The 27184-nt window shown below is 41.5% G+C and overlaps 1 protein-coding gene across 2 annotated transcripts in view; it reads right to left on the reverse strand.

Moving 5' to 3' along the window:
- Nucleotides 1–5037: 5037 nt before the first annotated feature.
- Nucleotides 5038–27184, reverse strand: part of MBOAT1 (membrane bound O-acyltransferase domain containing 1) — a 55762-nt gene continuing 33615 nt past the window's right edge. The window contains exons 6-14 of one of the 2 annotated variants that reach the window (XM_039712198.1): nucleotides 23924–23979; nucleotides 21652–21706; nucleotides 18761–18944; nucleotides 16953–17145; nucleotides 14175–14278; nucleotides 11359–11423; nucleotides 9894–10026; nucleotides 8602–8753; nucleotides 5038–6864 (exon numbers count right to left, since the gene is read on the reverse strand). In XM_039712198.1, coding sequence (XP_039568132.1) covers nucleotides 6732–6864; nucleotides 8602–8753; nucleotides 9894–10026; nucleotides 11359–11423; nucleotides 14175–14278; nucleotides 16953–17145; nucleotides 18761–18944; nucleotides 21652–21706; nucleotides 23924–23979 — 1075 coding nt within the window. In that variant the 3' untranslated portion in view covers nucleotides 5038–6731. The remainder of the gene's footprint in view (nucleotides 6865–8601; nucleotides 8754–9893; nucleotides 10027–11358; nucleotides 11424–14174; nucleotides 14279–16952; nucleotides 17146–18760; nucleotides 18945–21651; nucleotides 21707–23923; nucleotides 23980–27184) is intronic. The other variant, XM_039712199.1, reaches the window with a different exon arrangement.

The following is a 27184-nucleotide window of genomic DNA, read 5'->3' on the forward strand; positions in this document are numbered from 1 at the left end:
GGCTTTTGATTTTAAGAATTAGCTATCCACTTTCCAGAAAACAGGGAATTAGTCTTTCCAGACTACGTGTTTAACAGAGAAGAAATGAATCTTCATGAGCTCAAGACATATTCCCTCTTCTTCTCTTAGCCCCTCACCCCCTGCCTCATATCTCTTCTATGCAGTTTTTCAAATAGTTTAATAATATTCACAGGGACATTAGATTAATTGGATTTTAATTCCAAATGACTGTGAAAGCAGAGAAGTGAGTCACCAGTCCATGCTAATGAGAAGATCTATTAAGGACCCTTCTCTGATAGACACATAGAGTAGGGTTATAAATATTTCATATTCAATTAATTGAATTTTGCCCCCTGTTATATGATGCTGCCCTGGAATGTTAATCAACTGGGACCAGAGAGAGAGGGAGAGAGGAAGAAAGAAGGGGGAAAAAAATCTAAAAGAGAGTCTTTAAACAACATCAGAGCCATTTCCATCCTCAAATCCTCCCAGTTCACACAGTGCCCTGCACATCAGAGCAGAGGCTTTCATACAGACTGCATCTGGTTACACACAGTGGATAAATTAATGTTAATTAATCAGACAGTCATTTTATGGAGAACTGTGCGCAAAAGGTTATTCGAGCCCTGCTGCAAATAGATTTATAGGTATAATTGCCATGTTGAATGACCCTCTGTACACGGGCTCATTAAACTGGCCATCAGTCAAGAAGTCTAATTGAGGAAGGCCCATATCGTGCCGCTGGGACCACGCGCTGGCTGCAAACAAATCCGCTCCGCATAAGCCAGCTCTCTGAAAGCCGCCAGTAATGCCACTTCCCATCCTCTGGGCACTTCTGCCACTGCCACTCCTGCCAGCTGAAACTCTGGGCAGAAAGGAGAGAGGAGAGCTCCTGTGCATATCATCGTGGCTTTACATCATTTGCAAAACACACCGGGGGACTGGGCGCAGCGTGGAAATGCTTTTATTGACAGCTGCGCTTTCCAAATGCCTCGCTGGCCTTGGCAGCTGGGAACAGCTTGGATGCACAGGCTTCAAAGGCTCCAAGATCAGAAGGCAAATATAAAGACGCTAAAGATTCTTGATGACATTTCATATTTCAAGAGCATGTCTTGATTTCATTGGAGTGGGAGGAACGTGGGAAAGTCTAGTCCAGGAGCTGAAATGTCCAGGACTGGCAATCAGGCAGAGACACATACCCTGAAAGCAGAGCAGCTCACAGGGCTGCAGTCCTTCCCCCAGGTCCTTCAGCTATGCTGTGACAGACAGTCATTCCCACGAGGGCTGTGTCCAGCCCTGTGGGTCTGGGGTCCAACACAGAGCCCTCCAAAACAGCAGACAAACCTTGCCACCATTCCTGGCAGCAAACACGTGAAGCCATAGGCTGGCACTTGCCTTTTCGTCTTCTTGTGGCATGAGCTGCCTGCTCACAGTCAATTGTCACAACTCCCTGAGCCTCAGTCCCCACCTATGCAATTATTTGCTTGAGGATTGCCCCTTACTTCACACACCGGAGGGCCCCTGCACCCTGCACCCTCATTTACACGCTGAGGGCTGCAGTTGCAAGAATTCTCTCTCACACGTGCTGTGGATCACACATGTGTTCCCAGAGTGGAGACAAGGAGGAAGTACATGGCACCCCCCCACTACCTCAATGTGTCCTGGGCAGCCACTTACCAGTCCAGCCAGGGGGCCTCTGAGTGTCAGATATGGACAGATAAGCAGTTCCCAAGACATCTCCAAGGGAAAATGCACCATCTGCTCCACAGTGGAAGGTGTCATTTAAGGGTACTTGGGGGAAAAAATCCCAAAACACATCAGAGTAACAGACAGATAAATAAATTTGAATGTGTTCACATTATCTCCTTCAATATTCATGTTACTCACTTCTTTTAAGGTTGTGCTTAGAAGTGTATCAGCCTGATCAGATCTAAAATGGCCACAAAACACCATCTTTCTCAAACACAAATTAAAAATTAAAGCAGAAAAAATAAAATGCACTAATACAGAAGCCATCAAGGCAAGAGTAAGTATGAACAAATAGGAAACCCATTTGTCTCACAGCAGTGACTATGTCACTGTCTGAAGATGTTTCTTATGAAGAGGGGTTTCCATCCCAGACAAGGTAAGGGTTGCATAGCATGTCTGGGCTGTGGCAGCATTTCTCTTCATCCTGTCCCACCATGACGGGTTTGGTCTCGATGTGTTCCACACTCTTTTCCAAGTATTGGTGGTCACAGTACTTACCTGTACAGCATCTGAGAGAAGGATCAGGAAAACTGACTGTGAGCATGGCATGCTCCTGGATCAGCTGCCTGCCATTGATGCCAGGGCTTCAGAAGCCCGCTGCACAGCCCCTCGTCCGGGTGCACAGGGAGCCATGCTGCAGGAGAAGAGCCTCCAGGCAAGCCTGGAGTGTCACTTTCAGAGCTGTTCTATGGATGGACAATAAATTGGGTTCCAAGGGCACTGTCAGGACACTTCTCAGAACTGATATTCCCTCATCCTGTGTGCCCTTTCTAAAGACTGTATTTGAGTTAGGAGAATGAAAGCGTGCCACAAGTTCTTAAGGCATACAAACATCATTTCTTCTATGAACAAAGCAGCATTTCCTCCTGTAGTAATAGAGGTTTCCCCCAATTTATCTAAGGTCTTCCATTTCTCCCATTCTCCTGTGCAGCACACCTGTGTTACCACAGACTTGAAACCCACCAGCTCCCTGGCACTTTGGGCGTCTGGGCTGCTGCCAAACCTTTTGCCTTTGCAGTGTCCCCCGCTCGGCACAGGAGGAGAATCTTCTCTCGAGCGCTCGCCCACAGAGGGCACCACTCGTAAATGTATCTGAGTAAACGCGCTGCCACTTCACGTCTCACCGGCACAAACCCAAACCCTTCATGCATATCATTACTGTCATCTCCGGGAAGAAAGGGAGCAGCAGGCTGGTGGCGCACAAAAGGACACGATTTTAAAGCACACACTGAGCATTTGCACTCACGCTGAGATGTCAGGCAAGGCTTCCCTTTCTGTGTCGCTGCGGAACGCCTCCAGCCCCTGAGAACTGCATCAGTTCATGACATCAGGAAAGAGAACGGTACCTCAAAGGATAGCTGATATTTCCATATGCAGCCATGCATGTCACTTCGTCTTGGGCAAGGATGAGGAGACACACATGCTCTTCCTCTGTCCACAACAGGTGGACTATGGGGATTCTACCCTTATACATTAAAGACAAGTTTTTATTTATTCTGCAGCCAGTAGATAATTTTTCTGAGGTTCTCCATCCAGGGATAAGAAGACAAAGGGTTTAAACATGAATCACTAACCTCACTGACAGGAATTTTGCCCCTAAACTTCCTTGGCTGTTCAACTTGTATTTCTATGAAATCCAGATCAGATTTGCTGGGCCTGCTTTTACATGTGTAAAGAGGTAAGTTGGCAGCTTCATGCAAACACCTACCAACAGAGTAAAAATCTACAGCTTTCTCACCCACCTACTTCATTTTAAGTGATACAAAAATCCCAGCTATGTGCAATGTGTGCATACAAAACAGAGCAGCCAAACAAGGAGAAAAAAATATCTGCCCACCTTTTATCCCACTTCTGTGCTGCCTCCATTGCTTGGCAAGCTCCAAGTGGACATGCAGTTGTGTACTTAGGATGGGGGACAGCTTACAGGGCAGTAAAAATGTACATTGTGCATTCAGTTCACTGAAGAAATTGCTGAGCACTTGCTTCTTTAAATACCAGACCCATAGTTAAGTTGAAATGAAGTTTTACTCTTTATCCAGTTTTATCTTCCAAATGCATTTCAACTTCTAGTTTAGAAAAACCAAAATATGCTGAAAAACAGCAGCTAGAATATGCCTTCAATCCAAGGGGTAATGGTGGTGTATTTTTGGTATTGTCATATTTAAAATCAATCTTTGTCCATCCAGTACAATCTACCTTTCTCATTTCTGTGTGATAGTCCTGTATTTCTTTCTTACAAGCCATCATGATTGTTGCTCTCTTCAGAATCTCTCTAGATGTTCTTGAGTTTTTTGCAGCACTAAGAACCCAGAGAGGGATTAGAAACTAATAACATGTTGGTAATCACCACCATGTATTTTGATCACTGAAACGCACTCTCAAATTACACTAGAATTAGAATTACCAGAATTCAAGTTCCTGACATCATCTTTTTCTAACCTAAATCTCTGCTTTGGCTCTTTGAATTATATACTCCTGTGCAAAGTAGATGCACATTACTGGCACAAGTCTCCTCTAAAGAGTAGCATCTGTTTGCAGTCTTTCTATAAAACAAAATATCATCCCCCTGAGAAGAAGAAAAGGAGAGGAAGGCTTAACACAACAGATTGATCAAGGTAACCTCAAAGCTAATAGCCTTTTTTTTTTTAGGGTCTACAGCTAGCCAGAGTGGACCCCAACAGCCCAGGAAACACAATTCTTCAAGGCAGATCTCAGGGCACAGAGCAGCAGATACAGAGTCACAAACCCCTTTGAGAGCACTTATTTTCCAAAGCAGGTGCTAAGACCAACCTGCTGGGAACATTTGCCTTCCACACTTTTGCCAAAGCCCAGAGTTGATGTGAATTTTGCTGGCTCTGGCAGAGCTGACACTGCTTCTTTTGTTTCTGGGAGGCAATTTCAGAGTGGTTTCAGCCCACAAGATTCCAGGGCCAGCAGCACCCAACTCCCTACCCCTTTCTGGGGATGTGCCCTGGTTCCCTCCGACAGGATACAGGATGGCACAATCAGACCTCAAGGGAAACATTAGATGCCCAAGATGCAACTGAGGCTGGTGCCACAAGGAGAACGCACGCACCATGACAAAAAAAGACCAGCCAAGTTAAGGGCAAAGCTGCCACGAAAACAGACAGGGGTCACCTTGTCTCTGTTTCAGCAGGAGCAGGATGGAAAGCTTAGCTGCTGTAAAATCCAGCAGACCTGAACACCTTCCCTCACAAGTGTGATTTCACCCACCCACTCACCCATTTTCACATTAGACATTAGTGATCAATAATGCCAGGCAGTGACACAAAGCAAATTGTTTATTCAGATCAATCTTTGAATCCCATCTTGCCTTTAAAATAAATTAGCAAATAAACTCTTCCATGAACTATGCTCTAAGTAATAACATGATCACGGGACAAAAAATTCCCATCAAAGAAAAAAAAAAAATCACTTTTTTTGGAACTTTGTTGGTTTCACTGATTTGTGTCTTCCCAAACATGAGGATTCTGCAAAACTGTAATCTGACACAAAAATCAGAATGCAGTGAACAGCAGATTCTTTCCTCAATCACACATTAGTTAAATGTCGATAAAGTAATACCAGTACTTTAACAAATGAACTGCTTCTACAAAATCCTGATAAAAACATTCCTGGGAAACATTTTAAAAAATGCTTCAGTTGGTTTTGATGTGTGGTACCAATCTATTTTACTGGGTTAAGTGGATTTAAGAAAAATAATAAAAAACCCTGACACAGCATTTTGCAGCAGGTTATCTCAATGCACAACAAGCGCTTAGGAATCAAGCCTCAAAACATCCCTGTAAGTCAAGGACTTTGCAAGCAGGGAAACTTGCATCAACAGTTAAGTCAGATGTCAAGATCACACAAGGACTCAGTCTTGACTCTCGTGGTGATCACAATATTTTGTAGAGAATTATTTATTATTACTGTGATAATTACTGTTCAGGTTTCCTATTAGTGTTGTCTGCTGGAATGTAACCCCTCCTTAAGAGGGGATGGTTTTGAGTAGAACAGTCTGATCCACTACAAAGCTTTTTCAGATTTAACCCATGCCTGCAAGTTTTAAAACACTTACCCTATATGGCTCCTCACTCATTTTGATACCATAAAGGAAGTGCTGCATCACTAGGACTACAAAGTAAGGCTGATGTAGCAAAGAGCACCAGCTGTGTCATTAGAGAAGCACAACTCTACAGATCACAGGCTGCATGTCCTTTCTTTTACTCTAGATTTGAGTTCCCCCCTTCTGCCTTTTGTTTTTCTTTTACTTGGCTTTAAATTTTGGCTTAGCCAGGTATCCCAGACACCGAATCCCAAGGGACTTGCCTTGCCCTCATCACCAGCAGGTGTCACATTGAAGGATGTGAAGTACCTTTGCTGCCCAGCTCAGGCTGCAGTCCCTGCTCTGGGGTTTGCTGGGGAAAGCCCCGCTCCCCCTTCCCCCTGCTGGGGCACAAGTCAGCGCCAGCACCTTGAGCAACCCCACAGCAAGCCCGTAGTCTTCTACTTGCACCATCTCTCTCCACAACCAAGAGATGAAAAGTTTCCCCTGACAGCTGCCCACAGCACCAGGCTATCAGGCAGCTGCTCTAACTCTTTACTAGCTGCTTTCTGTCCCTTTCTCTAATCACAAGATTCTTTGTTGATTAATAGTTGTGTATTTCTGTAAAAGAGAAAAAATGCCTCTCTGTGAAAAAGTTTAAATATATAAAAACACTTCATAAAAATATTTCATATAAAAATGAAATGCCCCATGAGCCTGTAAACGTTGCCTGTAAAATCTCCATTAACTGGAATAATTTGAATTACAGTCATTCAGGCTCTTCTCTGCCCTCTCCAGTAAGATTTTAAGATAGCCAACAGAAATGCCACTTGTCTTGTACTTCGATCCTCCTGCAACCCGTTTTTCTTCTTTTTTTTTTTGTTTACAATACAACAGTTTGATTTCCTAATGCTGGCAGTTTTCTTTGGAGGCATCATTTGTCTTTGCTTTTAATAGAGTTCAGCATGGCCTGATTCTGAGCCCTTCTTACAGAGTGGGTTTGAGGTCTGATTGGTAACAGGAGCAACACCAGGATGCTTAGAATGTGCATGTGAAAATACACAGACCTGGGAACAAAAGCAGAAAAAATATTATATTTTTGTTGAGAATAACATGAATTTTGCAACCCCAATATGCAGAATGTAGTGCTAAGGGATGAATGCAGAATGTATGAGCCTGACCTAGAAAGCACAAAAATATACCCTTGAATTTCACACGGTCTCGGAATATGGTGTCTTCTGGCATGGATGAAAATGCTGCTGTGGATGATAATGGGGCAAGGTAACCATCAGCAAACTCTAGAATCCAAAGTCTGACAGCTCACATAAACCCATGTAATTCAACCCCAGACTTATTCAGCCCATCTCTCTGTTAAGATTAGAATACACGCGGCCAAGTTGTGCGGAAATATCATTCATAGTTCAAAAAGAATTTTAAAAAGTGACAGAAAGAAATAAATTCAACCAAAGTGCTGAGATATTAAATAAATCAAAACACTCAGCTTTTAACTGGAGAAGGTCAGGTAATGACGTTTACAGAAGGCTTGCATTTTTGAAGGTAACTGCTCAGAGATATCTGTATTTGGTATGTTTCTAAACATCAAATATTTTTATTTCAAATAATTCAGTATACACAAGTTAGAAGAGAAATAAAAAATACTTAAACCAAATAGATGAGGTTCTGGCAACTTGGGGGAAATGATGATTGGGACCAGTATGGTCCAGCTGTTAAACATAGCAATGCACATTTCTGTGGTCTCATCTATGCTTCTTACCATAGTCCTTAATATCCTTGTAAGGTGCTTAAGACCACTGCTTGTGGTGTGAAGTGCTCCAAAAATTCATGCCCTAGTCCAAAAGCATAACATTTCCTTGCTTATGAGTCTCTAAGTTTAAATGTTTACTATGTTCAAAGTTAACCAGGGCAAAAGTCACCAGAGCAAAATTATTAAGAAATTAGGCTAAGAAAGATCTGGAGACATTTTTACTTCACGGTAAGTTTTCTGTGTTGAAATCAAATGTTTCAAGAAACAGGAAGAGAAAATGTTGACATTCAGCCTCCTGCAAACAGACAGCATCTATCTTGACTACCGGTTTTGTGTCTTTTATGTTGGAGGAAGGAATTGTCTTACTTCTGAACCAAAAGCTCTTACTCTATATTGACAGTAAAATGAAAGAAGAGTAAAGCCATGCAGTCCCATCTCCCTTTTGTAATTATTTTCTCAATTTCTGTATTTCAACTTGGTTTTATTAGAGCACATTCAATGTACTCTGCAACACCAGTGTTTTCCTATTTTTGAGGCATCTGGGGAAGTACTCCCTTTGTAAGAAGAGAAGCATATTTCTGTAACGAAAAGCACACTGATTTCAAGGAGCAATACTCTGCCAGGAGCCCTCTATATCTCCTGCTGATCCAGCACACCTCCTCTTATACTCATTCAGCAGCTGGAAGCCTCGTCTTTGTTCAGCACCTCCTTCCCACTGTCAACTCACATTATTCTTAACCTCTTCAGCCTTGGCTGCTGCTGATGGTTGAGGCCCAACTGTTTTGGAAATGGAAACCAACTGTATGAAATGTCACATAAGGACACAGAATGAGAAGAACAACCAAAGTGCTCTACCTTGGCATTGTTATAATCTCATTATGTTACAGGAGTGCAAAAGTCACCTCTTGTACTTTAGCAAGCATCCTGTCTGAGCTCCTTTCAAATTTGATGAAATGATAACTGCCTTTCAGCATGGTTTGGGTTATTTAATGAAAGTCTGTGGCACCCTGGAGAGTAAAGTCAAGGGAAGAGGACTTACTTGTAAAACTTTATGGTGGGCTCCACAGCCAGCATGACGAATGGTGCGACGGTGTAGCACACAGCCAGCTGAGTGACCGCCCAGGTAACTACATCATAGGCTATCTTAAGAGGCACTGACGAGAGGAAGTAATGTCTGCAGTTGTTTCTTATCTGCAGGTCAGGGAAAAGTAAGCAGAAAATTATATAAACATTTCTTTGGCAAAGCCACACAGACACACAGCAGTGCATAACTCTGTTTACCATAAGCATTAGTATCACAGGAAGGTTTATTCACCAGTTACAAAGGACTGGGAGCAGGAATGCAGACATCTACAGACTGGCATTTTCAAGATCTCACAGTCAACCAGTGGCAAGCAGAGAAGTGGCCCCCAGTTTGCTCTGTCATAACCACAGGGGCAGACTCTCATTCTGGATGTCTGGCACAATATTTTTTGGGAGGGAAGCTGTTCCTCCCTCCTGGCTTTCATTTCTTACTGCTTATCAACAGTAAATCAAAGTTACTTTAAATGAACAAGTGCTTTTACCTACAAGTGTGTGCCATTCCCTAGAGATTTTAAGTTAGTTTCACATCTGTAAAATCCTCATAAATGAGAGGCAAAGCAACCTACTCTAGCGATAGTGGTTAATACTGGTCACTAGTTTAATTCTCCTTTCAGATTAACCTGGTTATTTATCCACAGTCATCTCCAAAAGACAACATTTGTGCTTCCCAGCCCTGCACAAATGTCTGGTTCAGCCTGAAAGATCAGCAGTGATAAATTTAACAACAGTGAGACATGAGACCTGTTCTGTATTTGGTGACTTTACACAACATAAGGCCCATAAACACAGAGACCATTTTACTGCATCAATTGCATCCACACAAATTGTTCAAGTTTGGGCTAATGCTCAACCCACAGCAGCTTCTTGTGCAAGACTGGGCCCAGAGTTAATTACAAGCCAGCATACAGGCAATATGACGCAGCATAAGTCTGGAGACCCACATGACCTTGAATCCCAAGCTAATTTGACTGCATGGACATAGCTAGTGGCACCCCTAACTGTACTTCCTCAAGCAACATTTCCTCTGACAGCCAGGGACAGCAGTGCATTACATCCAGAATTGGTGTTGGTTATAACTGCTGGGTACTTTGCAATTAGCATCAATACAGAACAGAGTTTCAGCTAACATCAAGCCTGCAAAGGCATGAAAGAGGGCTCACAGCAGGGATAAGCTGCTTGACCATGTGAGGGTGCAGCTGACAGCCGGATAGTGTCTAGCCTTAGAAGAGAACAATGAAAGGTACATACTGCTCTGGCTGCGAGTGTGATAAGGATTCCAGTGAGAAACGTAAAATAATATCCAGGATAGATACCGTGCCACAGGGCTGACAGGATAAATGTTAAAGCTGTAGGGTACCAGGGAGCTCTGTCATAGCAGACACTGCAAAAATGAAAACAAAACAGAAGAGGTTGAACAATGGCCACTGTGCTTGAAATCCTTCTGTTTCTTAGGTCTTACTCTGTTTTCTTAGCTGTCTTATCTTGGTTCAGTCACAGGCTAGGGCATGAGACACTCTCCCTTCATTTAAATGGAGGTTTAGATGGAATGAGGAAGCATGCTTATATGCAAATGAGTTCCCAAAGAGTGCTTGTACAAGTATTTCTGCTGCTCAAAGCATTTAAATCAATAATGGAATAAAGGGCAGGCAAGACTTGTTCACCTTTACATCTCTATCTGGAATCATACATTACTCTTCCAAACTCTGATGACAGATCAAGAGCAAGTTGAAAGACAAAGAATTGTGACCCCACCCTTCACTCTAGTGAAGAGAGGTATTTTTAGGCACAGTTATCTGGCAGATGCTGGGAACAACAGGGAGTGCCTTAAACTGTTGCAAAACAGGGGATTCCAGCTAACTTTAGCAGCAAAAAAATCTTACTCCCCAGATGCAAGGACAACAGTTTAAGAAAACAACACCCAATCTGTTTGGCTATCTGAAGTTTCAATCAAACGCTGTGCTCCACAGAAACAAGTCAAAGTAATGCATTTCTTATCAGGAACCATCTGAATAATGAAAAATAGTGGACATTGACTTTTAAAATGCATATATTTACCATCATTATAGTTACAATAACTACAATAAATCTGTGCCTGCATTTCAGACACTATGCTGACTGTATGCTGAGCTTTAATCACACCAGAAAGTGAAATGAGTAATGAGACACAGTCCAATCTACAAAATTTTGACTTATGATCATATTTAAAATATGTGCCTTAACAGTCACAGGTTAAAATCAGATCATCTCAGTGCTATAAGTATCTTCCCCATATCCTAAACAAGGACTGCCTGGCAAGCATCTTAGGGTAACTCTGAACCAGACTACACTGGGGCTCTGAAGATTTTGCGTTATTTCTCGCTGAATTCTGGATCCCAGTGACACAGCAAGACTCACCTCAGCATGGGAAACATAACATAGCAAAGCAAAACAGTACAGGAAAGTTAATGGAGGGAAACAACAAAATGCTATTGCTTTCTATTATGGAAGTTTTGAACACTTTGTTTATGACTTGGCCGCTCATATAAAAAATAGGAGTATTTTACACTTGCAGCAATAAAACTTTACAGCACCAAATACCCTTGTATTGCACCAACTATTACAGATACAGGAAACAAAGGAAGAACAAGAGGCTTTACATTTATGAGAGCTACCAAGCAGTGTTTTTCCAGGCCTTTTGGATCTCACGAGCATGTAACTGTTTCATTGCTCTTACCGTTTCAGCCAGGCAGCTGTCTGAATGTTCCAGTTTTCAATGTACATTTTAAAACTTGTTGCAGTCTAAAAAAGAAGTTCACATGAAATGTTAGCAATGAAGCCTGTAAAATACTACTTGCAATTTAAATTAGTGAGGAGGTACATGGAAAATATTAATTCTAGCAGCTAACTTTTATGATGACTGTGCCACAATCCATCATTATACTAATATGACTTGGAGGGACATTAACTAGGCTGATGGCTCACTGCTAACACTTGGCACTTGCTCTAAAATCTCACTTTGTCTCATATAATTAAATACAGTGTTTGGTACTTTTCAAATAATGGGCAATCTGAGAAGCTTTCTTGTTTTATATACTTGGCCTTCCTTTCAGTTCATAAACAGCTTTATTTCTGGAAGAGATATCTTGCTACCCATTATACAATCTGGACTTCCCTACAGTGGTACTAAAACAAAGTGTTATTAAAAAAAAGACATTTATTATTATTTTTATTATTATTATTACTATTTAGAGAAGGAAGGGGGAAGACTGAAAAACATGGGGAAAAAAATTAGGACTACATTTAGAAGGCAATTCTCAGCCCACCGCTAAGGTTCAGAAACCAGAGTGGACTCCAGTATCCTGAGAGAACAACCCATACCTCCTCCTCTGAGCTCCCCCAGCTTTAGGGGACTGCTGGACTCTGTTGTTCAGCATTAGTTCCCCTATTGCTGATCAGCTTCACCTCCCAACTCCACCTTGGTCCCTCGCCTGCTGGCAGAAACCTCCAAGGACACCCTGGCCAAGTGAGGACATGATTCAGTGACACCGCAATATTTTGCCATATTAGCCGAAGGCAAGAGATGGAAAAATGACTGAAAAAATTGATTAAGGGCAAAGGCTTCCAAGGGGAATGTGCAGATATCTTTGCACTTCCATGCAGAATCCTTAAAGCTAGCATTTCATGCTCTGCATTTAAAGAGTTAAAATGATTAACAATTCCCAATGCAGCACTGCCACATTTTAATTGCATTACTGCACCATGAGAAGCCAAGAAAAACACAGTTTCTCTTCCAACTAATATTGTCACTCTCTTTTGGCCTCCTTTAAGTTCCCCTGTTACATTACCAAGAGAGGAAGTAGTTGCTGGCTGTCAAAACAAGCGTGCTGCCAAGGCTTTCAAGTCCCCCACGTGGGCTTAGTCCCTGTCATGTTTTAAGGCCCACACAACCCCTTCCATGTGCTTATCTTTTCTACAGATCAGATAGTCACATTTAGCACTCAAGTTCCCTGCTCTGAGGTAATTTTACACATGCAGGTGGCTATACCTGCTGAATATATAGACTGTATCTGTATACACTGTACAATCACACTTGAACTGCCAGCATTGCTGTTGGCACATAAAGTGATGGTTCAAGGCCTAGCCAGAGCCATGGTCTCTGTAGCCTCTCTTTTTCTCATTGCAAACATAAAAAAATCAGACAACACCCTATGTTATGCTCTTGGAAACAATTTCTGATCTCTGTTGCCTGTGTGACCCATAAAGGAAGTAAATTTTGAGAGGCCATCAGTTCAGTGGGTAGAGAGGAGCAAAGGCTCCTGTTTCCTTCATTTGGCTTGACTGAAGAGCACTAGCTGCATTTTATTTTCTTCCTTCAAACAGAAGCTCCCTCAGCCCATCAAAGTAAGAATCATCTCTTGCCCCAAAACTGAATCAGGTATAGATTCAAGATCTCAGAGTGGTATCTAGGGTGTTGCTGTCATCAAGAAGTGTAAAATATTTCTGGGCTGTGTATCCTGTACTCATCAAGGACTACACGGAGGATCAATCATGGTTAAAAAAGAAAAAGAGAAAGATGTTGAAAACCAGGGAATGCATAATGAGACTTCCAATTTTGGCATCTTCAAGGAAGAATTACAAGGGCTATTTCATTTTTGAGAAGAGCTATTACAGCACATTCACTTAGTCACAGATTGTTCAGCAATAAAGCAATCAACTTATTTTTATCTGTGATTACTTTTAAAATCACTGCTAGAGAATTACAGAAGGAGGCTCCTCCTCTTTCTAAAAAAGAAGCCTTTAGAAAGCAGTCACAGACACATAAATATTTCCACATCTCACTGGCACTCACAAAATATTCTTCAGGGCAAACAAATTATATGGCCCATCTTTTGCATTAGAGACACAAACATGAATAGTTTTCAAAAGGCTAATGGATCTTAAAAGTGTGCAGCAGTCACAAGGAAGGAAGGAGAGATGTTTTGACAGTGTGGCTCGCTGCATGGTGTTCTAGACCAGCACCCACGTAAGCTGTGTGCCCCTGTCAGCTCCCACTCAGGTTGCTTGGTTTGTACCTGTTATGTCTCCTACTTGTTTTTCTCCATGTACCAGAGGCAATTCAACCCTTGCACGTGTCTGTGCCACTTGTGGCAGCCTCTTTCACTACCACCACTCATCTCAACTGGGCTACAAAAGTGAAAGATTGTTAGAAGTAAATAAACAGAACACACCACAGATGGTGAAGAATCATAGCTGCAAACAATTTACTGACCCACTGAGCTCAGCCTCAATCTACAGTAATTGACTGCTCATTTATTAAATATCTGACATCATTATTTTTAGACCTCACGAAACTATTTAGAAATACAACCTGAATACAGAGCATGAGAGACAGATGCATTTTATCTGTCCAGAAGATAAAATACAAAAAGTCTTCGTGCTAAAGAGGAGCAGCCTGGTAGCATAGATTTACTTTCCTTTCAGTAAAGCCTTTACCCATTACCATGCTCATTTCTGTATAATTATGCCAATGCAGCCACTCCTTTATCTCACCTCAATGTTCCAGATATTCAAATTGGACAACAGGTCCCAGCGGAAAGTGCCTCTCTCATCAACTCCACTGAATCCATAACCAGCTGCATTGTTGACTGCATCTGCTGCAATGTCAAAGCAAACAGGTCAAAATCAGACTGCTGGAAGAGACATCTTTTCTTACAAGTCAGTATGGTACTAAACAAACATTCAAGCCAGCTTTGTGGGATTTAGCAACCTCTCTTTCTATGAAAAGCTTCTTCTTTGCAAAAGGGCATTACTATAAGGCTACACAAGAGTAATTTCCTCAAGAGGAAAGACCAGCTACTCCTTTGTGCAGAAGAAATAAAATAATAAAAACCTAACGAATATAAATCACTTTTCCCATTATTTGGCCTTTATTATTCATCTGAGACAGATATTACCATAAAATGAATGAGCAGTTTTCTCAAAAGGGCACCTGGATGTCACAGCATTTTCCAGAATTCAAAAAAAACTTAATATCTCAAAGACATGCTTATTATTTCTATTAAGAGCTCCAACATGGCTATGTTAATTAAGACTGTCATTCAGAATTCTGCAGACAAAGCCTTTTGCTAATCCTGTTGCTGAGTGCCTCACTAAAGTGCCTCAACATCTCTATGAACCAAATATTGAGTAACTTCAGTTACACACGTAGCTACCTTAAAGCAAGTAAAAGCTTGGATAACAGAAGGCATTGCACACTGATGCACCCTTGTCAACCACCTCTCCTCTCAGAGTGCCTGGGAGCCACCTCATTACTGGGTCTTAAGATTCTGATTTCAGTGTGCCCCTGCTAGAAACACCTACTTGGAGTACTAAGAAAACAGAAGGGAGAATTTATTTTCTCTGGATCACTAGTTGCAGCCAACACTGAGGATCATTGGAAGAAAAAAGGAAACGCAAATACAGGTTAGGCTTTTCCTTCCAGGTCATTTACAAAATACAAGCCTGGTTATTCTTTAAAAAGGTCAGCATTTCTTCCCCAAGAATGAAAACTGATTTTGCTTTGTAAATGCTGTGAGTACAGGCACAAGCTCATGGAGAAGCCCTAGTGCACAAAATAGGGAGGGAACCTAATTATCAGCAACAAGACTAATAATAAATAAATAAACAAGCAACCTTCTCTAACCTGAAACTTTCTGTTTTGTTTTCCACTTTCCTAAATTAGAGAGATTTTATTGATGGAAAGAAAGCTCTTCATGTTTTAATTTTCTCCCTGTTTAAAAAACACTCCAACAATAAACAACAACCCTGCCCGAAGCTGGCCCAGAGGATCCTGCCCAATCTGAGACTGGAGCTGCACACAACCATCCCTCCAGAGCAGTGGACTCCTGGATTTGCTCCTCCTTGCTCCAAGGACAGCAGGGACCAAATAATTAGTGTTTCTTGGCCAAAACCAAGAAACCAGCAATCGTGGGATGAGCAATAATTATAAAGCAGCTCCCTCGGCCTGCTGCTTCCCAGGCTGCTGTCTGCAGAGCACGGTGTGAAGCACAGCAAAGTCACAACTGAGCTGCTCACAGACCCAAATCCCCCCAAGCAGGCTGGGACAGCTCGGGCTGGGTATGGCTTTCACAGCTCCTTGCTTGGAGGCACCCAAAGCAGTTTCACTGACAGCTCAGGGTTAGGTTTGCAGCCATGTTCCCAGAACTATCCCAGCAAGAAGCAGAATTTTCTTTCCGTGGATCTGGGCGGTGCAGCTCCCACACAATGGCATGCCTGTCCTGTCCTGAGGGCAGGACGCATTTATCGGCCCGTTTCAGCAGGGCTTTTGTAATGCCCCGGGCCAGGCCACCGGGAGCAAAACTGGGAAAGGATAAAAAAAGGATAAAGTGCCTGCTGTTCTGCTGCCTGGATTTGGGATGTGAATAGATGAGGCCTCACCCTCCACTATGCAATGCATACTTTTCTGCTAACTGCCGCATGTGTAAGACATTTCTAGAGCCTCTGCAGCTTGGTCTTGTCACAAATGCAAGTTCAGTTTATCTCTTTAATAATGGCCTTCCAGTTAACCATAATGCCAGAAAAAAATGGAAGCAACAATTTAACACTGGATCCCACAAAAGTAAGTTTGTGAGCAAGGCATTCTTTATCGCAAAGCCTTTCCCATCCCACACATGCCAGTCCTGGCTGCCTTCCCTGAATCTGACAGTTTTATTCCCAGCAGTTTAATCACAGCCTCGCAATGAATCTCCCTGGCTATTTCCATCCTGTCTCAGTGACACTCTGCCCAGCTTTAAGGTACATGCATTCCTTGCTGGACTTCAAGGATCTACCCTACACACAACGTCTTGCAATACCAGCAAAAAAATCCAGGAGATCTTCAGCCTGGCCTAAAGGATTTGACTCTTCACACATAGATGGTGAAACATGACTTGTAAAAGAAGAAGGTAAAATGCAAAAAGATTATTTGGACCACCAGTCTCACTGGCTCCTAAAAAAATTTGTTTCCCTCTTCAGTGAGCTCTCATACTTCTCCTCTCCCTTTTCCTTGCATACATTTTGGTCCTTCCCAACACTTCCTTTGCTCTCCATGGTTCTCCAGTCTTTTCTCTGGACTGCTTAAAGCCCAGGTGTATACAGGACCCCACAGTGCTTTAGAGGCAAGGCCGCCCCCCAACAAGCACAGGGTCCACTGCCTAAAGGAGTACATCTCCCATGTGAACTACAGGTCTAGGGACAATTTTATTTCCCCCCATCCCAGGTTTCAGACCTCCTCCCCCATTTAGGAACTTATTTGCTACACACAAAAGTACATAATGTAGCCAGACTTACCCAACGTCCATGCAAAATAATACTTTGGTTTTGCTGCCTGTGTTACAACATACAGGTAACCAAGTCTTGACAAGAAGGGAGTTTTATCAAGAAATTCATTATCAATAATATATGCCATAGGAAAGTTCTTGGTAAGTGTCAAGAATAAAATGAGAGATACTAGTGTGATACACAGCTTGTACATCACTGCTCCCTAAAAAGCACAAACAATGAAACATTCGTTAGAAACATTTGCTTAAGGGGAAGAACAAGGCAGTGCTCATGACATACAAAAACAAGGGGCTTCAGAACCATTAAAGTTACCAGTGACAAAGTTGATACTATTTAATTTAGAAGAGGTGACCAAGAGAAGGCCAGAGTCACAGCTCTAGTTTGATTTGGTTTACTGAACTACCTGTAGATAGGTAGGACAGTCACAAGTCAAAATCAGTGATGAACTTCATGACAGACTCTACATCAGCATGAGGAGATTCTAAAATGGGAAAGGAAGCAAACCAAGCCCTACAGTGGAAAGCAGAAATCTTCTCTAAATGTACTGTCCCCTCCTGGAAATTAAGACTGGGCTCCTCCTGGAAGCCAAAAGCACTGATATTCTCTGCAACAGGAGGTCTTACTACCCAGAAGTCTTGCTAAAAATAATTTGTCGAAAAAGTGTTGCATTGTTACAAGCACACTTGCACCCACGATACAGGGTATGTGCTCTGCCACACATTGTCAATTCCAGCTCACTAGCTTCCTACACACCATTATTGACAATCACTGCAGTAGTTCAAAGCTTGTTTGCAAATACACACCATGGGTAAACCCTTCTTGATCCAGCTGTAATTAAAAACTAATCTGGCACTTGGATACCATGTGAAAATTGACTCATGTTGTCAAAAGGCTAATAAAAATGAAATATACTATTAAAACAACAAAATACTGTGTATTTTTTAATCCTTTTGATTTTTGATCTATTTTTATATATTCTCCAAATTCTGGAATAAAGAAATGTGAAATTGTTTTTTATGCAGATTTTAATACTCTCTCCTGACTTGCATCCTCCACAATATAGGCCTTATTCTGACCTTAGTCAGAGTAATGTAAATCAGAACTAACACCACTAGGGTCAGTAGAAAGACAACTGTGTGCAACAGGAATCATTATACAAAAGGACATACTCAGCTTCAGAGGAGGCATCCTGCACACATTCACAAAGCTACACTTTCTGTGTCACCTTGAGGTAAGAGAGAAAATCTGGACCTCATGCTACGCTATCCTGCTTTACATAAAGGCTATTTTCTAAGAACATTTTAAGTAATATTTAAAAAATATAAAACCAGATCAGTGTTAAAACGATGTGGAAAAATCACCTCTTGAGTCATCTTAAAGTGTGTAAAGTGTACTCTTGCAAACCACCTGGACAGGCTACAGTTTCTGATTAGCAGTGATTCATGTACTTCTAACATCCCCTGCACTATGGAGGAGATTTGACTTTTTTTTGGTTTTCTGATATTTCCTCTTCTGTCTGGAGCTGAACTGCAACTTGTCATTGTCAGAAGCTGCAGCCCATTCCCATTGCTACACAAAGGACACCCATTAACAACTGACCCTTTTTGCATGGCAAACCCATTTGGCAAATTCGCTAGCCCCTTCACCCCTGACCTTGTGATAAAAACAGCAGCCACTGACAGAAAAAACTCACTGTAACCTTTACTGGCAAGATAACCCCAAACTGGTTTTTCTTCTTAGCTTTTAATTATGAGAATCACGTACAAAGCTGTATTTTCCTGCCCCCTGCAATCAATCTTTGTCATTTTAAAACTTACAGTTGGAGAAGGATCAGGAAGTTTGTCATAACCCTTCTGCTTCCAGTTCACTTCTAACAGTTTCATGTGCACATGCCTCCCTTCAATGAAGGCGATATAGTCCTTGTAATTGCTGCAAGGCCCTGCTATGATGCTCATAAAATTGAGGAGATAACTTAAATACTCCAGTAAAGAAGGTCTTGACCTGTGAAAAATCAGTCACACACAACAGAACAAATTAAAAATAAAAATTAAAAAAAACCAAAAAACAACAAAACAAGGTAAAACATATCAAAGGGTTTCACCAATGTTTTTTGTCACACTGTCTGCCTCAGTCCTCACCTTCTGCCTCAGTCCTCGCCTCTCCCCTACCCATTTCCCCCCAGCTGAAAGCTCTCTAGATCTGTTCTGAGGAAGATAAAACACAACCTGTCATATTCTGGTGATGTCTGGTAGATGGCAGTCAGAGCAAAGGTAACATGGAAGTGCTTAAACTACAGGTGAACTAATGCTAGTGATTTGAAAAGTTGTAATCTTAAAACTTTTTAGCTAAGAACAGTAATAAATTTGTCCATTTTGGACAGTACCAGGAGTGAGAAGCTGGTAATTGGTTTTAGACATCTGTCCAGGATGTCAGGGACCATACTGCCTTGTTATACAAACCACAGGGCAGGGAGTCTCTAAAACCAGGGCTCTCAGTCCTGGGAGGAGCTCTCACCCTCCCTTCAGTTCAGCCTTTCTAAAAATGGGAAGAGTCATATGAGACATACAGGAAGTGAATGAATAAGCACTCTCTCCTACTGTTCAAATAAAGGAAGTAATTGCCTGTATTGCATCATGAACAGGAAAAGGAACTAAGTGGGGGGAAAAATATTAATTGAAAGATGGGTGAAGATGAAAGTCATATTAATTTTTTTCCATTTTGCAAGTGCATATCCCACCAGTTCCTTCTAGGGCTGTACATTTGATGTAAAATGAAGAATATCTACTGTTCTTGCTACAGATCATTAGGGTGGAAAAAGAAAGATGCAAAAGCCTTTCAGCAGTAGTGTAATTTGTAAATTGTTAGGCTTGAGGTTTTTATGTGGCAGAAAATGCCAACATCCAAACTGTGCACCGTGTTCTGCACTGCACTATAGTGAGTGCTCTCCACAAATGTCTTAATTGTTACCATGCAAGTAAACATGGAGCCCTCAGATGAGAACACAAACTTGGGCACAGTGCTTGAGGGCTTTCCTGCCCAAGACACAGATGGACACGCATAACCAAAACACACTTAAAATTCTTTAAGATTAAAACAAATTTCTAGCAGAAAAACTAAGCAACAGTTAAACATTTTCTGTTGCCTACTTCTATTCTGAAGTGGAATTAGTTTGAATAAACAGTTAGATTAGCAAGGATTTTCTGCATTCACCCTAGTGGTTATTGTAGATGTTAGTGCCTGAATGGTATGTTCTCTGGTGAAAGCATTTCACAGTAAGATGGAGAAAACAATTTGGGGTAAGAGTCATCTTTCTGTCCTGCAAAAACAGGTCCATGATGTGGGCTTCCTAGCTCTACAGTAAGATTAAAAATAAAGTCATTAGTTTCAGCTTGGGTTCTGCACATGATTGGGTGGGGAGACATGAGCAATGCACAAAGGAATGTACAGAGGATGAGTGAGAAACAAAAACAGACCAAGAACAGGAGAGAAGACAAAAGGCTGTATTACCAAAGGGGATTTAAAACTCCTCAGTTATGACTTGTCTGCCACTGACACTTAAGCTATTGTCATCTTCTTTTCTAATATGAACTCATCTACTGTACAAGAAAAAAAACCTAAGCCTGTTTAGTGAGAATTTGACTAGAATTAAGGACCAAGTGCAGTTAAAAATTATGCTGTGTCCTTTAAAAATAGACACTATGGGGTCACGGCTACGTACAAGAGTTTTGCTCTTCAAGAAATTACTCCTTTACTTTCTGAAGTACATAGGCAGATTTTCTGATGGCTGAATCTTCTACCTTGGAAATTAAGGAAATCTTTTCCTTGGCCATAACAGACATATCATAGTGAAAAGTACTTATGGTTCTAAGAGTAATTCTGTAACACTAATTCCTCATTAAAAACAAACAAAAAACCCCAAAAAAACCTAACAACAATAAATCACTCACAAATTCAACTCTATATTGCATTTGTATTGAGAGACAAACTAGGAAAAAAAGGGTGCTCAAAGAAGTGCTCTCTCCATATGGAAAATGAGAAGTTAAATAACACGGAGACCTAGGAGTATTAACATTATGGAGAGAGACCAAAAAAATAAAATTCAGCATTCAAATATCACAGCAAAGAAAAGCAGCACTTGAACTATCAAGGCTCAAACCAAAATGGATTTTTACTATGCAGTGGATTGTTGACAGGGGAGGAATAATTACTTGGAAAAATAGCACATCACGGATCAGATGAAGATAACAGCCAACAAGTTTGTATAGTATAGTCTTAGCCTGAATTTAAAAGAGTTAATACAGCAAAACTTGTTCTGTTGCATGTGGAGTATATATTTAAGTATATTTATGAAACATTGCCAAGTACTTCAGTGCTTTACTGACCAGCACAGATGATAAAGGCAGAGGTCTTGAACTGAAGAAAAAAGGAATATAAGGGAGAAAGTACATTTGTGTAAGGAGGGTAATGACAGCAGCATTACAAAAACAAAACTTTTCAAGCAAATAAAAAAAACATGTAGGACTTTTGATATCTCATGGACTGGAAAGGAGCAAGAAACATTTCCATGGCTGGGCCACTATGTTGTCCTTTACATTGTTATGAAAAAAAAAGAACCAACCCAAACAAAAGAACAAATGACAAACAACCTAAACAGTCAACTTCTTTGGCAGAAATTAAACACAAATCACTCCGATAGTTACATCCTTACTTTACAGCAAGCCGATTCTGCTCAGCAGTGAGTTCCTCAGCTTGTCGCCCTATTCCTGGAAAGAAAAGACATATTAGATCTTTCCAAAACACTAATAGTAAAAGCTATTCTCAAAGCCTTATGATTGCACCCCACAAATAAATTCCTAAAGTCATAATTTCAAAATTTCTTTGTAACAAGTGATTTTAATACATTTCAATCCCTAACTTGTATATCAAGTTCTATTCTACCTCTTTACCCAGTTCCTTACCTCATTCCCCCTTTCTCACCCTGGCTACACTGTCAGGAAGAGCAGCCATAGCATTCCCACACACACAATGGAAGTGGCAATACCACCAACTGGCTGTGACCCCCAACAGCCTCTACAAACTGTCCTGGGCTGGGAAAACCTCTGTTGCCAGAAGCTGCTGGCTCATTTAAGCACAAGCCTCCTGCTGGCTCCTTGGTGAGAAATGGAGCATTTCACAGCAGGAGGAGTGGTTAGAGGAAGGCAAACAGGCACTCAGGGAACAGAAGCTCCACTGGTGTGAACGAGCAGCCCAGCAACCTGCTGCTGGAGCAAGCCTAAACATCCACATCAGTAATAAACTGGAATTGTACAAGTCCAGACTGGAAGGATGACCTCCTGTTGAGTGCACAAGACCTTTGGGGCCAGAGGTAGGGCACAGACTCAATGTCCCAGGAAAACGATGGAAAAATCTTGTGACATGGCCAGTGGTAAACAGATACTGCTTATAGCACATATCTCAAAACCTTCACCCTAGAGCTGCACATACTGCAGGGAGTTCCACTGTCTTCAGCAGAAGTACACGGGATGAGTCAGCACTTGGTGTGGAGCATGAGCACAGCTCCATGAGCACAGCTCCACGTGCACACCCCCAGAAGATCAGGGGCTTGGCACCAATTGACACTACTGTTCTAAACATACTGGCCATAATTACCAATGCAGACACAGGACCCACATCCTAAAACGATTGCTGATAAGCTGCTCATTTACATTCTCTCTCCACTGTTTCAGTTTGTAAATACTGGGAGGGCCTGAATTTCAGAGAAACAATTAACACTTAATTACTTAAAGGACTGGGTATTTTGTTTGTCTGTTTCCATTTACGGACAGCTGTGTTAAATTTTTACAAATACAAATTTGCCACTGATGCTTGAACTGCAAGCTGCCTTCATTTGATCAACTGCTCCATATATGGATGTTTGCAATGTAATGAGCCTTTTCCACCATCATTACTCTGTAGGATTTCTGGTCTGTTTAGAACGCCTCTGCCTCTGCTGTTGTCTTTTTCTTTTCTGCCTGATCCTTTACCTTCAACATCCTAGGTGTGTACCTTGGCTGCACATTGCTGTGGAATTGCAGCAATACCTGAGCTGAGCCAACTTACAGAAGCAGATAAGCCTCAGCAACATGAATGCCAACAACATGGTCAATTATCCAAGCTTCCACCTGTACCTCTTATACCCAGATAAAAGAATTAGATTCACTTGTGCAAACCTGGCTTGCAAATAATGCCAGACCCCCAGGTGTGCCATCACCTAAATCCTTGCTCACAACAACTCTATAGCAAGGCAGTTATTCAGTCACCCACAGCTGGTAAGGCAGTGGGCTTCAGACCATCAGAAATTCGCACTGCAACATCAGTAGGCACAAGCAATAATGCTACTGATGACAAGTGACATTTTTAGCCTTTGCACTGTAGTAGACACAGGCGTTTTACTGGGAAATAATAGTGCTCTTTGTCACAGCACAGCACAAGACTGAAGACAATGTTATTTTGCTTGCAACTGTGCTTCTCTCTGCACTGGGGAAAAACTACTGAATTCTATCTCTCACAACTCATGGAGTAAATTACCACTGCATATATCAGTGCTAGCATATTTTTTGCTAAATTAACATTAATGACTGAATGTATGTACCATCAGCTCTTGACTTCTGAGAATCAGTAACAGCTTCAGAGAACTTAATGGAGATGCACTGTAGTATCTAAACAGGAGATACTGGTATTAGCTAAAATCCAAATTGGGCCCCAAGGAAGCAGAATACTCAAAGGGGAAAACAGTTGTCTCTGATATTGCAAAGACAGTTTGATCCTAAAAACTGATCAAAACTTTAAGCTTCTCATTTTTCCTCTATAAAGCATTTTTCTTCTTCATTTGGAACAACTCAACTCACTGAACTACATTCTTTCACTCCATAAATCAACCATAGAATTCACTGGTATATAAAGGCTGTCTTCAGGACATAGGAAGAGATTCCTTTTCTTACCATCATGTAGCTGGCATGCAAGTGTCGTGATCTTCTGTGTAATTATCATCAGCGGACTATAACAAAGACAGAAACAACAGTTACATGTCTTGTAATACAAATTCTTCCCAATTTTCTCACTGAATGTCTTTATGCCTTTAAAAGGCATAACTGTATTAGCAACAAGTGGAAAACATCCAATTAAAGCTGAAGGAGGCACTCAGGCATAAGACAATTGCCTGGGTTCAAAACAACCCCACAGTAACTTGCACTGGAATTTTTAATTGCTAAGTGCACACAAAGCCTTATTTCATATCTCCCTATCGTGCAGCAGTGCAAATTGTAGTTCAGAAGAAATTACACCACCAGGAAACACCAGCTTCTGCAGCCCACTGAGCTTCTTTTCAGGCAAAGACCAAATTGAAGCCCCATACAATGCAACACTAGAATACAGCAGTGCTGCTGTAACCCAACTCTGGCTCTTCTTACTGTTTGTTACTCTCCAATTGTCTGTCTCCTCAGTGCCCTAAAAACATGTTGACTCTGCAGATACAGATGCTTATTTCCCCACATGAATAGCTCTATCAATTAGGACTGTGTGCAAATACCAGAATAGCTGTCAGCACAGCAGTTTCCCACTTGCTTACTGGCCCCGCATCTGCATTATGAACAGCCTGTACAAGATACACCACCCAAATGGGAGTGTATGGGCATGTGGGATCTGAAGCCCCTGGAAAAAGGAGCTGGTTGTACCTGAGCCAGGCTTGCAGCCACCCAGCAGATTTGGTGCCAACTAAACACGCCACATAGAAATAGCCACTACTCCCAGTAGGGCCACTCACACTTCCCGTATCCAGCTTTACAGAGCTTCTTGGCACTGAAGGCAAATGTGAGCTGCTGCAGCTAAGGAATGGGGAAAAAAGACTAAACTCAGCTTGGTGGCATCAGGAGCTGGTTCCCACAAGGATAAAGGACACAGCCAAGAGCATTTAGAGGAAGGTAAGAAGAAAGATGAGAGGAAAACCATGGGGACAACTGACCAGTTCCTCCATCATCTGTGACACCCTAAACACGAAACCTGGCACTGAGAATCTGCAATCTGGAAGGACCCATGGCAGGCAAAGCAAGGGATGAGCACCCCCTTACACTGCTTCTCTCCCTGTCTCTACTGGGGACACCAGCACAGGGTGCCCACATCTCTCACAACCACAATAGCCACTAGATGGGAATGGGTGATGAGGATACACCACTATTTAAAAGCATTAGTTGTGATGAATGTATGTAAAACCAGTCCCACAAAAGAGATCTGTCTTCACTGAGGATTAATACAATGGGTTATTTCTCCATTTGAGAATAAATTAAGAACATTAACCAGATGGAGGTTTCTGTTTGAACACAAATTATGTCTTCAACCTGGAAATGAAAACTTGAGTTTGTACACATTGATTTAACTATTTACATAGTTTGACCAGTATATGGAACTTTTTTAAGAGACATGGATGATTGTGCCAAACATTACAGCTGTTCATTTCAGCTACTGTAATATATTTTCTGGAACCCAGTTAAAGAAAAAAGTTGAGGGTTTTTTGGGTTTGGTTTTTTGTTTTTTTTTTTTTAGTTCAGGCACTGTGTTTGTCTCACAGATTTCTCAAGGTAAAGAAAAAAAAGTGGAACTTACATTCAGTGATGTCTCTGTCTAAAATAACAGTCAAATACTTATGTTCTACAGAGATTTTCAAGAGATTCTGGATCATCCTTAACTAAATCAACCTTCTGATAACAATCAAATATGAACCCAATGGCTAAGATAAACTGTTTACAACCTGATTATCCCACTAATATAAATCAAACAGATTCTGAAGATAATTCATAGGCTGAGGATGTTAAACACACACATACTGGCAGAAGACATTCTTTCATTTTAAGTGGTCTTTTTTTTAACACTTAATATGGTTGATCTTTTCCAGGAGTCCACAAGTAATTCTGTGTGGATAAATTGCATTTTCTACCCAAAACCAGAACATGCAATATCAGCCAATTACTTAATCAGAAACTGCTTTTATCATTTCAGAAGTACTGACTTGAACTGCCAATTAAAAAAAGTTTGCACAAAAAATTCAGAACAGGCTTAAATACACACAGAACTTGAATACAATTGTAACAGAGGGGTTTGTACAGCAGATCTTCTTGGGTCACCTAGACCACTGATAGTAGCCAAGGAATGGACAAATTCAACAATGACTTTTCACCTTCCAGCAATATTGCCAAACAGTCATTCTAAACTTTATTCCAATTAAGCTTTCAAGAAAAGTGATTTATAAGCTGTTTTTACCATTATCTTCAACATCCTGTTTCTCAAAGTAGATTTTCCCAGACAAAATTTAGCTTTGCTTTCAAAGATACATAAATCCTAATCCTTTAAGCATATGAAAAGGCAGATTTTTTTTTAATCCTTAGGAGAGACAGAGGCTGTCACTGAAACAAGCAGTTTTACTGCAATGAACACAAATTTTTATTTTGAAGGTATTTGACCTTTTTAGCTTTATGGGGGAACATTAACACTTGGTTCAAATTGCTTCAGTTTGTTGCATATGTTTCTTATGGCAAGGACTTCACACCGATATTGAAGTGGGTAACTTTAAACCTCAGGCTCTGAGCCAAAACCGTATGACTTCAAGTGTCTAAATTTAGACACTTGTCTTAGACAAGGCCCCCATGGTAAACCAGAGAGAACCAAAATGCAAACAATCTGAGGGCAGCAGGAGTAAAGCCTGCACTGAAGTCATACTACATATAAACACGGAGGAGAGAGGCTCTCCTCATCTATATTAGGAAGTCATTGCCTCATTGATGGCTCATTGTAAGCCAACAGAACAAGTCAGCCTTTCCTGCACTTTCATCAGAAAATATGGACAGTCTTTCTCCCTCCAATCTCCCAGCTCCAGAGAAGACAAGGGATAACAAAAGTGACACGTCTGTCAAGGGGAGTGGGAAGGAGGTATCATTAGACACCTCCTGTTCTCCCTCCTGACATCATTATATTACATGTCATTTGTATTTTCCAGAGTGGCTGGAAAGTGGCCCAGCAGAAAAGGACCTGGGATGTGCTGAACAACAGCCAGCTGAACAAGAGCCAGTGTGTGCCCAGGTGGCCAAGAAGGCAAATGGCATCCTGCCCTGTATCAGCAATAGGATGGCCAGCAGGACCAGGGCAGTGATTGTCCCTCTGTACTCAGCACTGGCAAGGCCACACCTCCAACCCTGTGTTCAGTTCAATTCAGA

The sequence above is a fragment of the Passer montanus genome, unplaced genomic scaffold (assembly GCF_014805655.1).
Source record: "Passer montanus isolate IOZ18808 unplaced genomic scaffold, ASM1480565v1 scaffold26, whole genome shotgun sequence".
In the NCBI taxonomy this organism is placed as follows: Eukaryota; Metazoa; Chordata; class Aves; order Passeriformes; family Passeridae; genus Passer; species Passer montanus.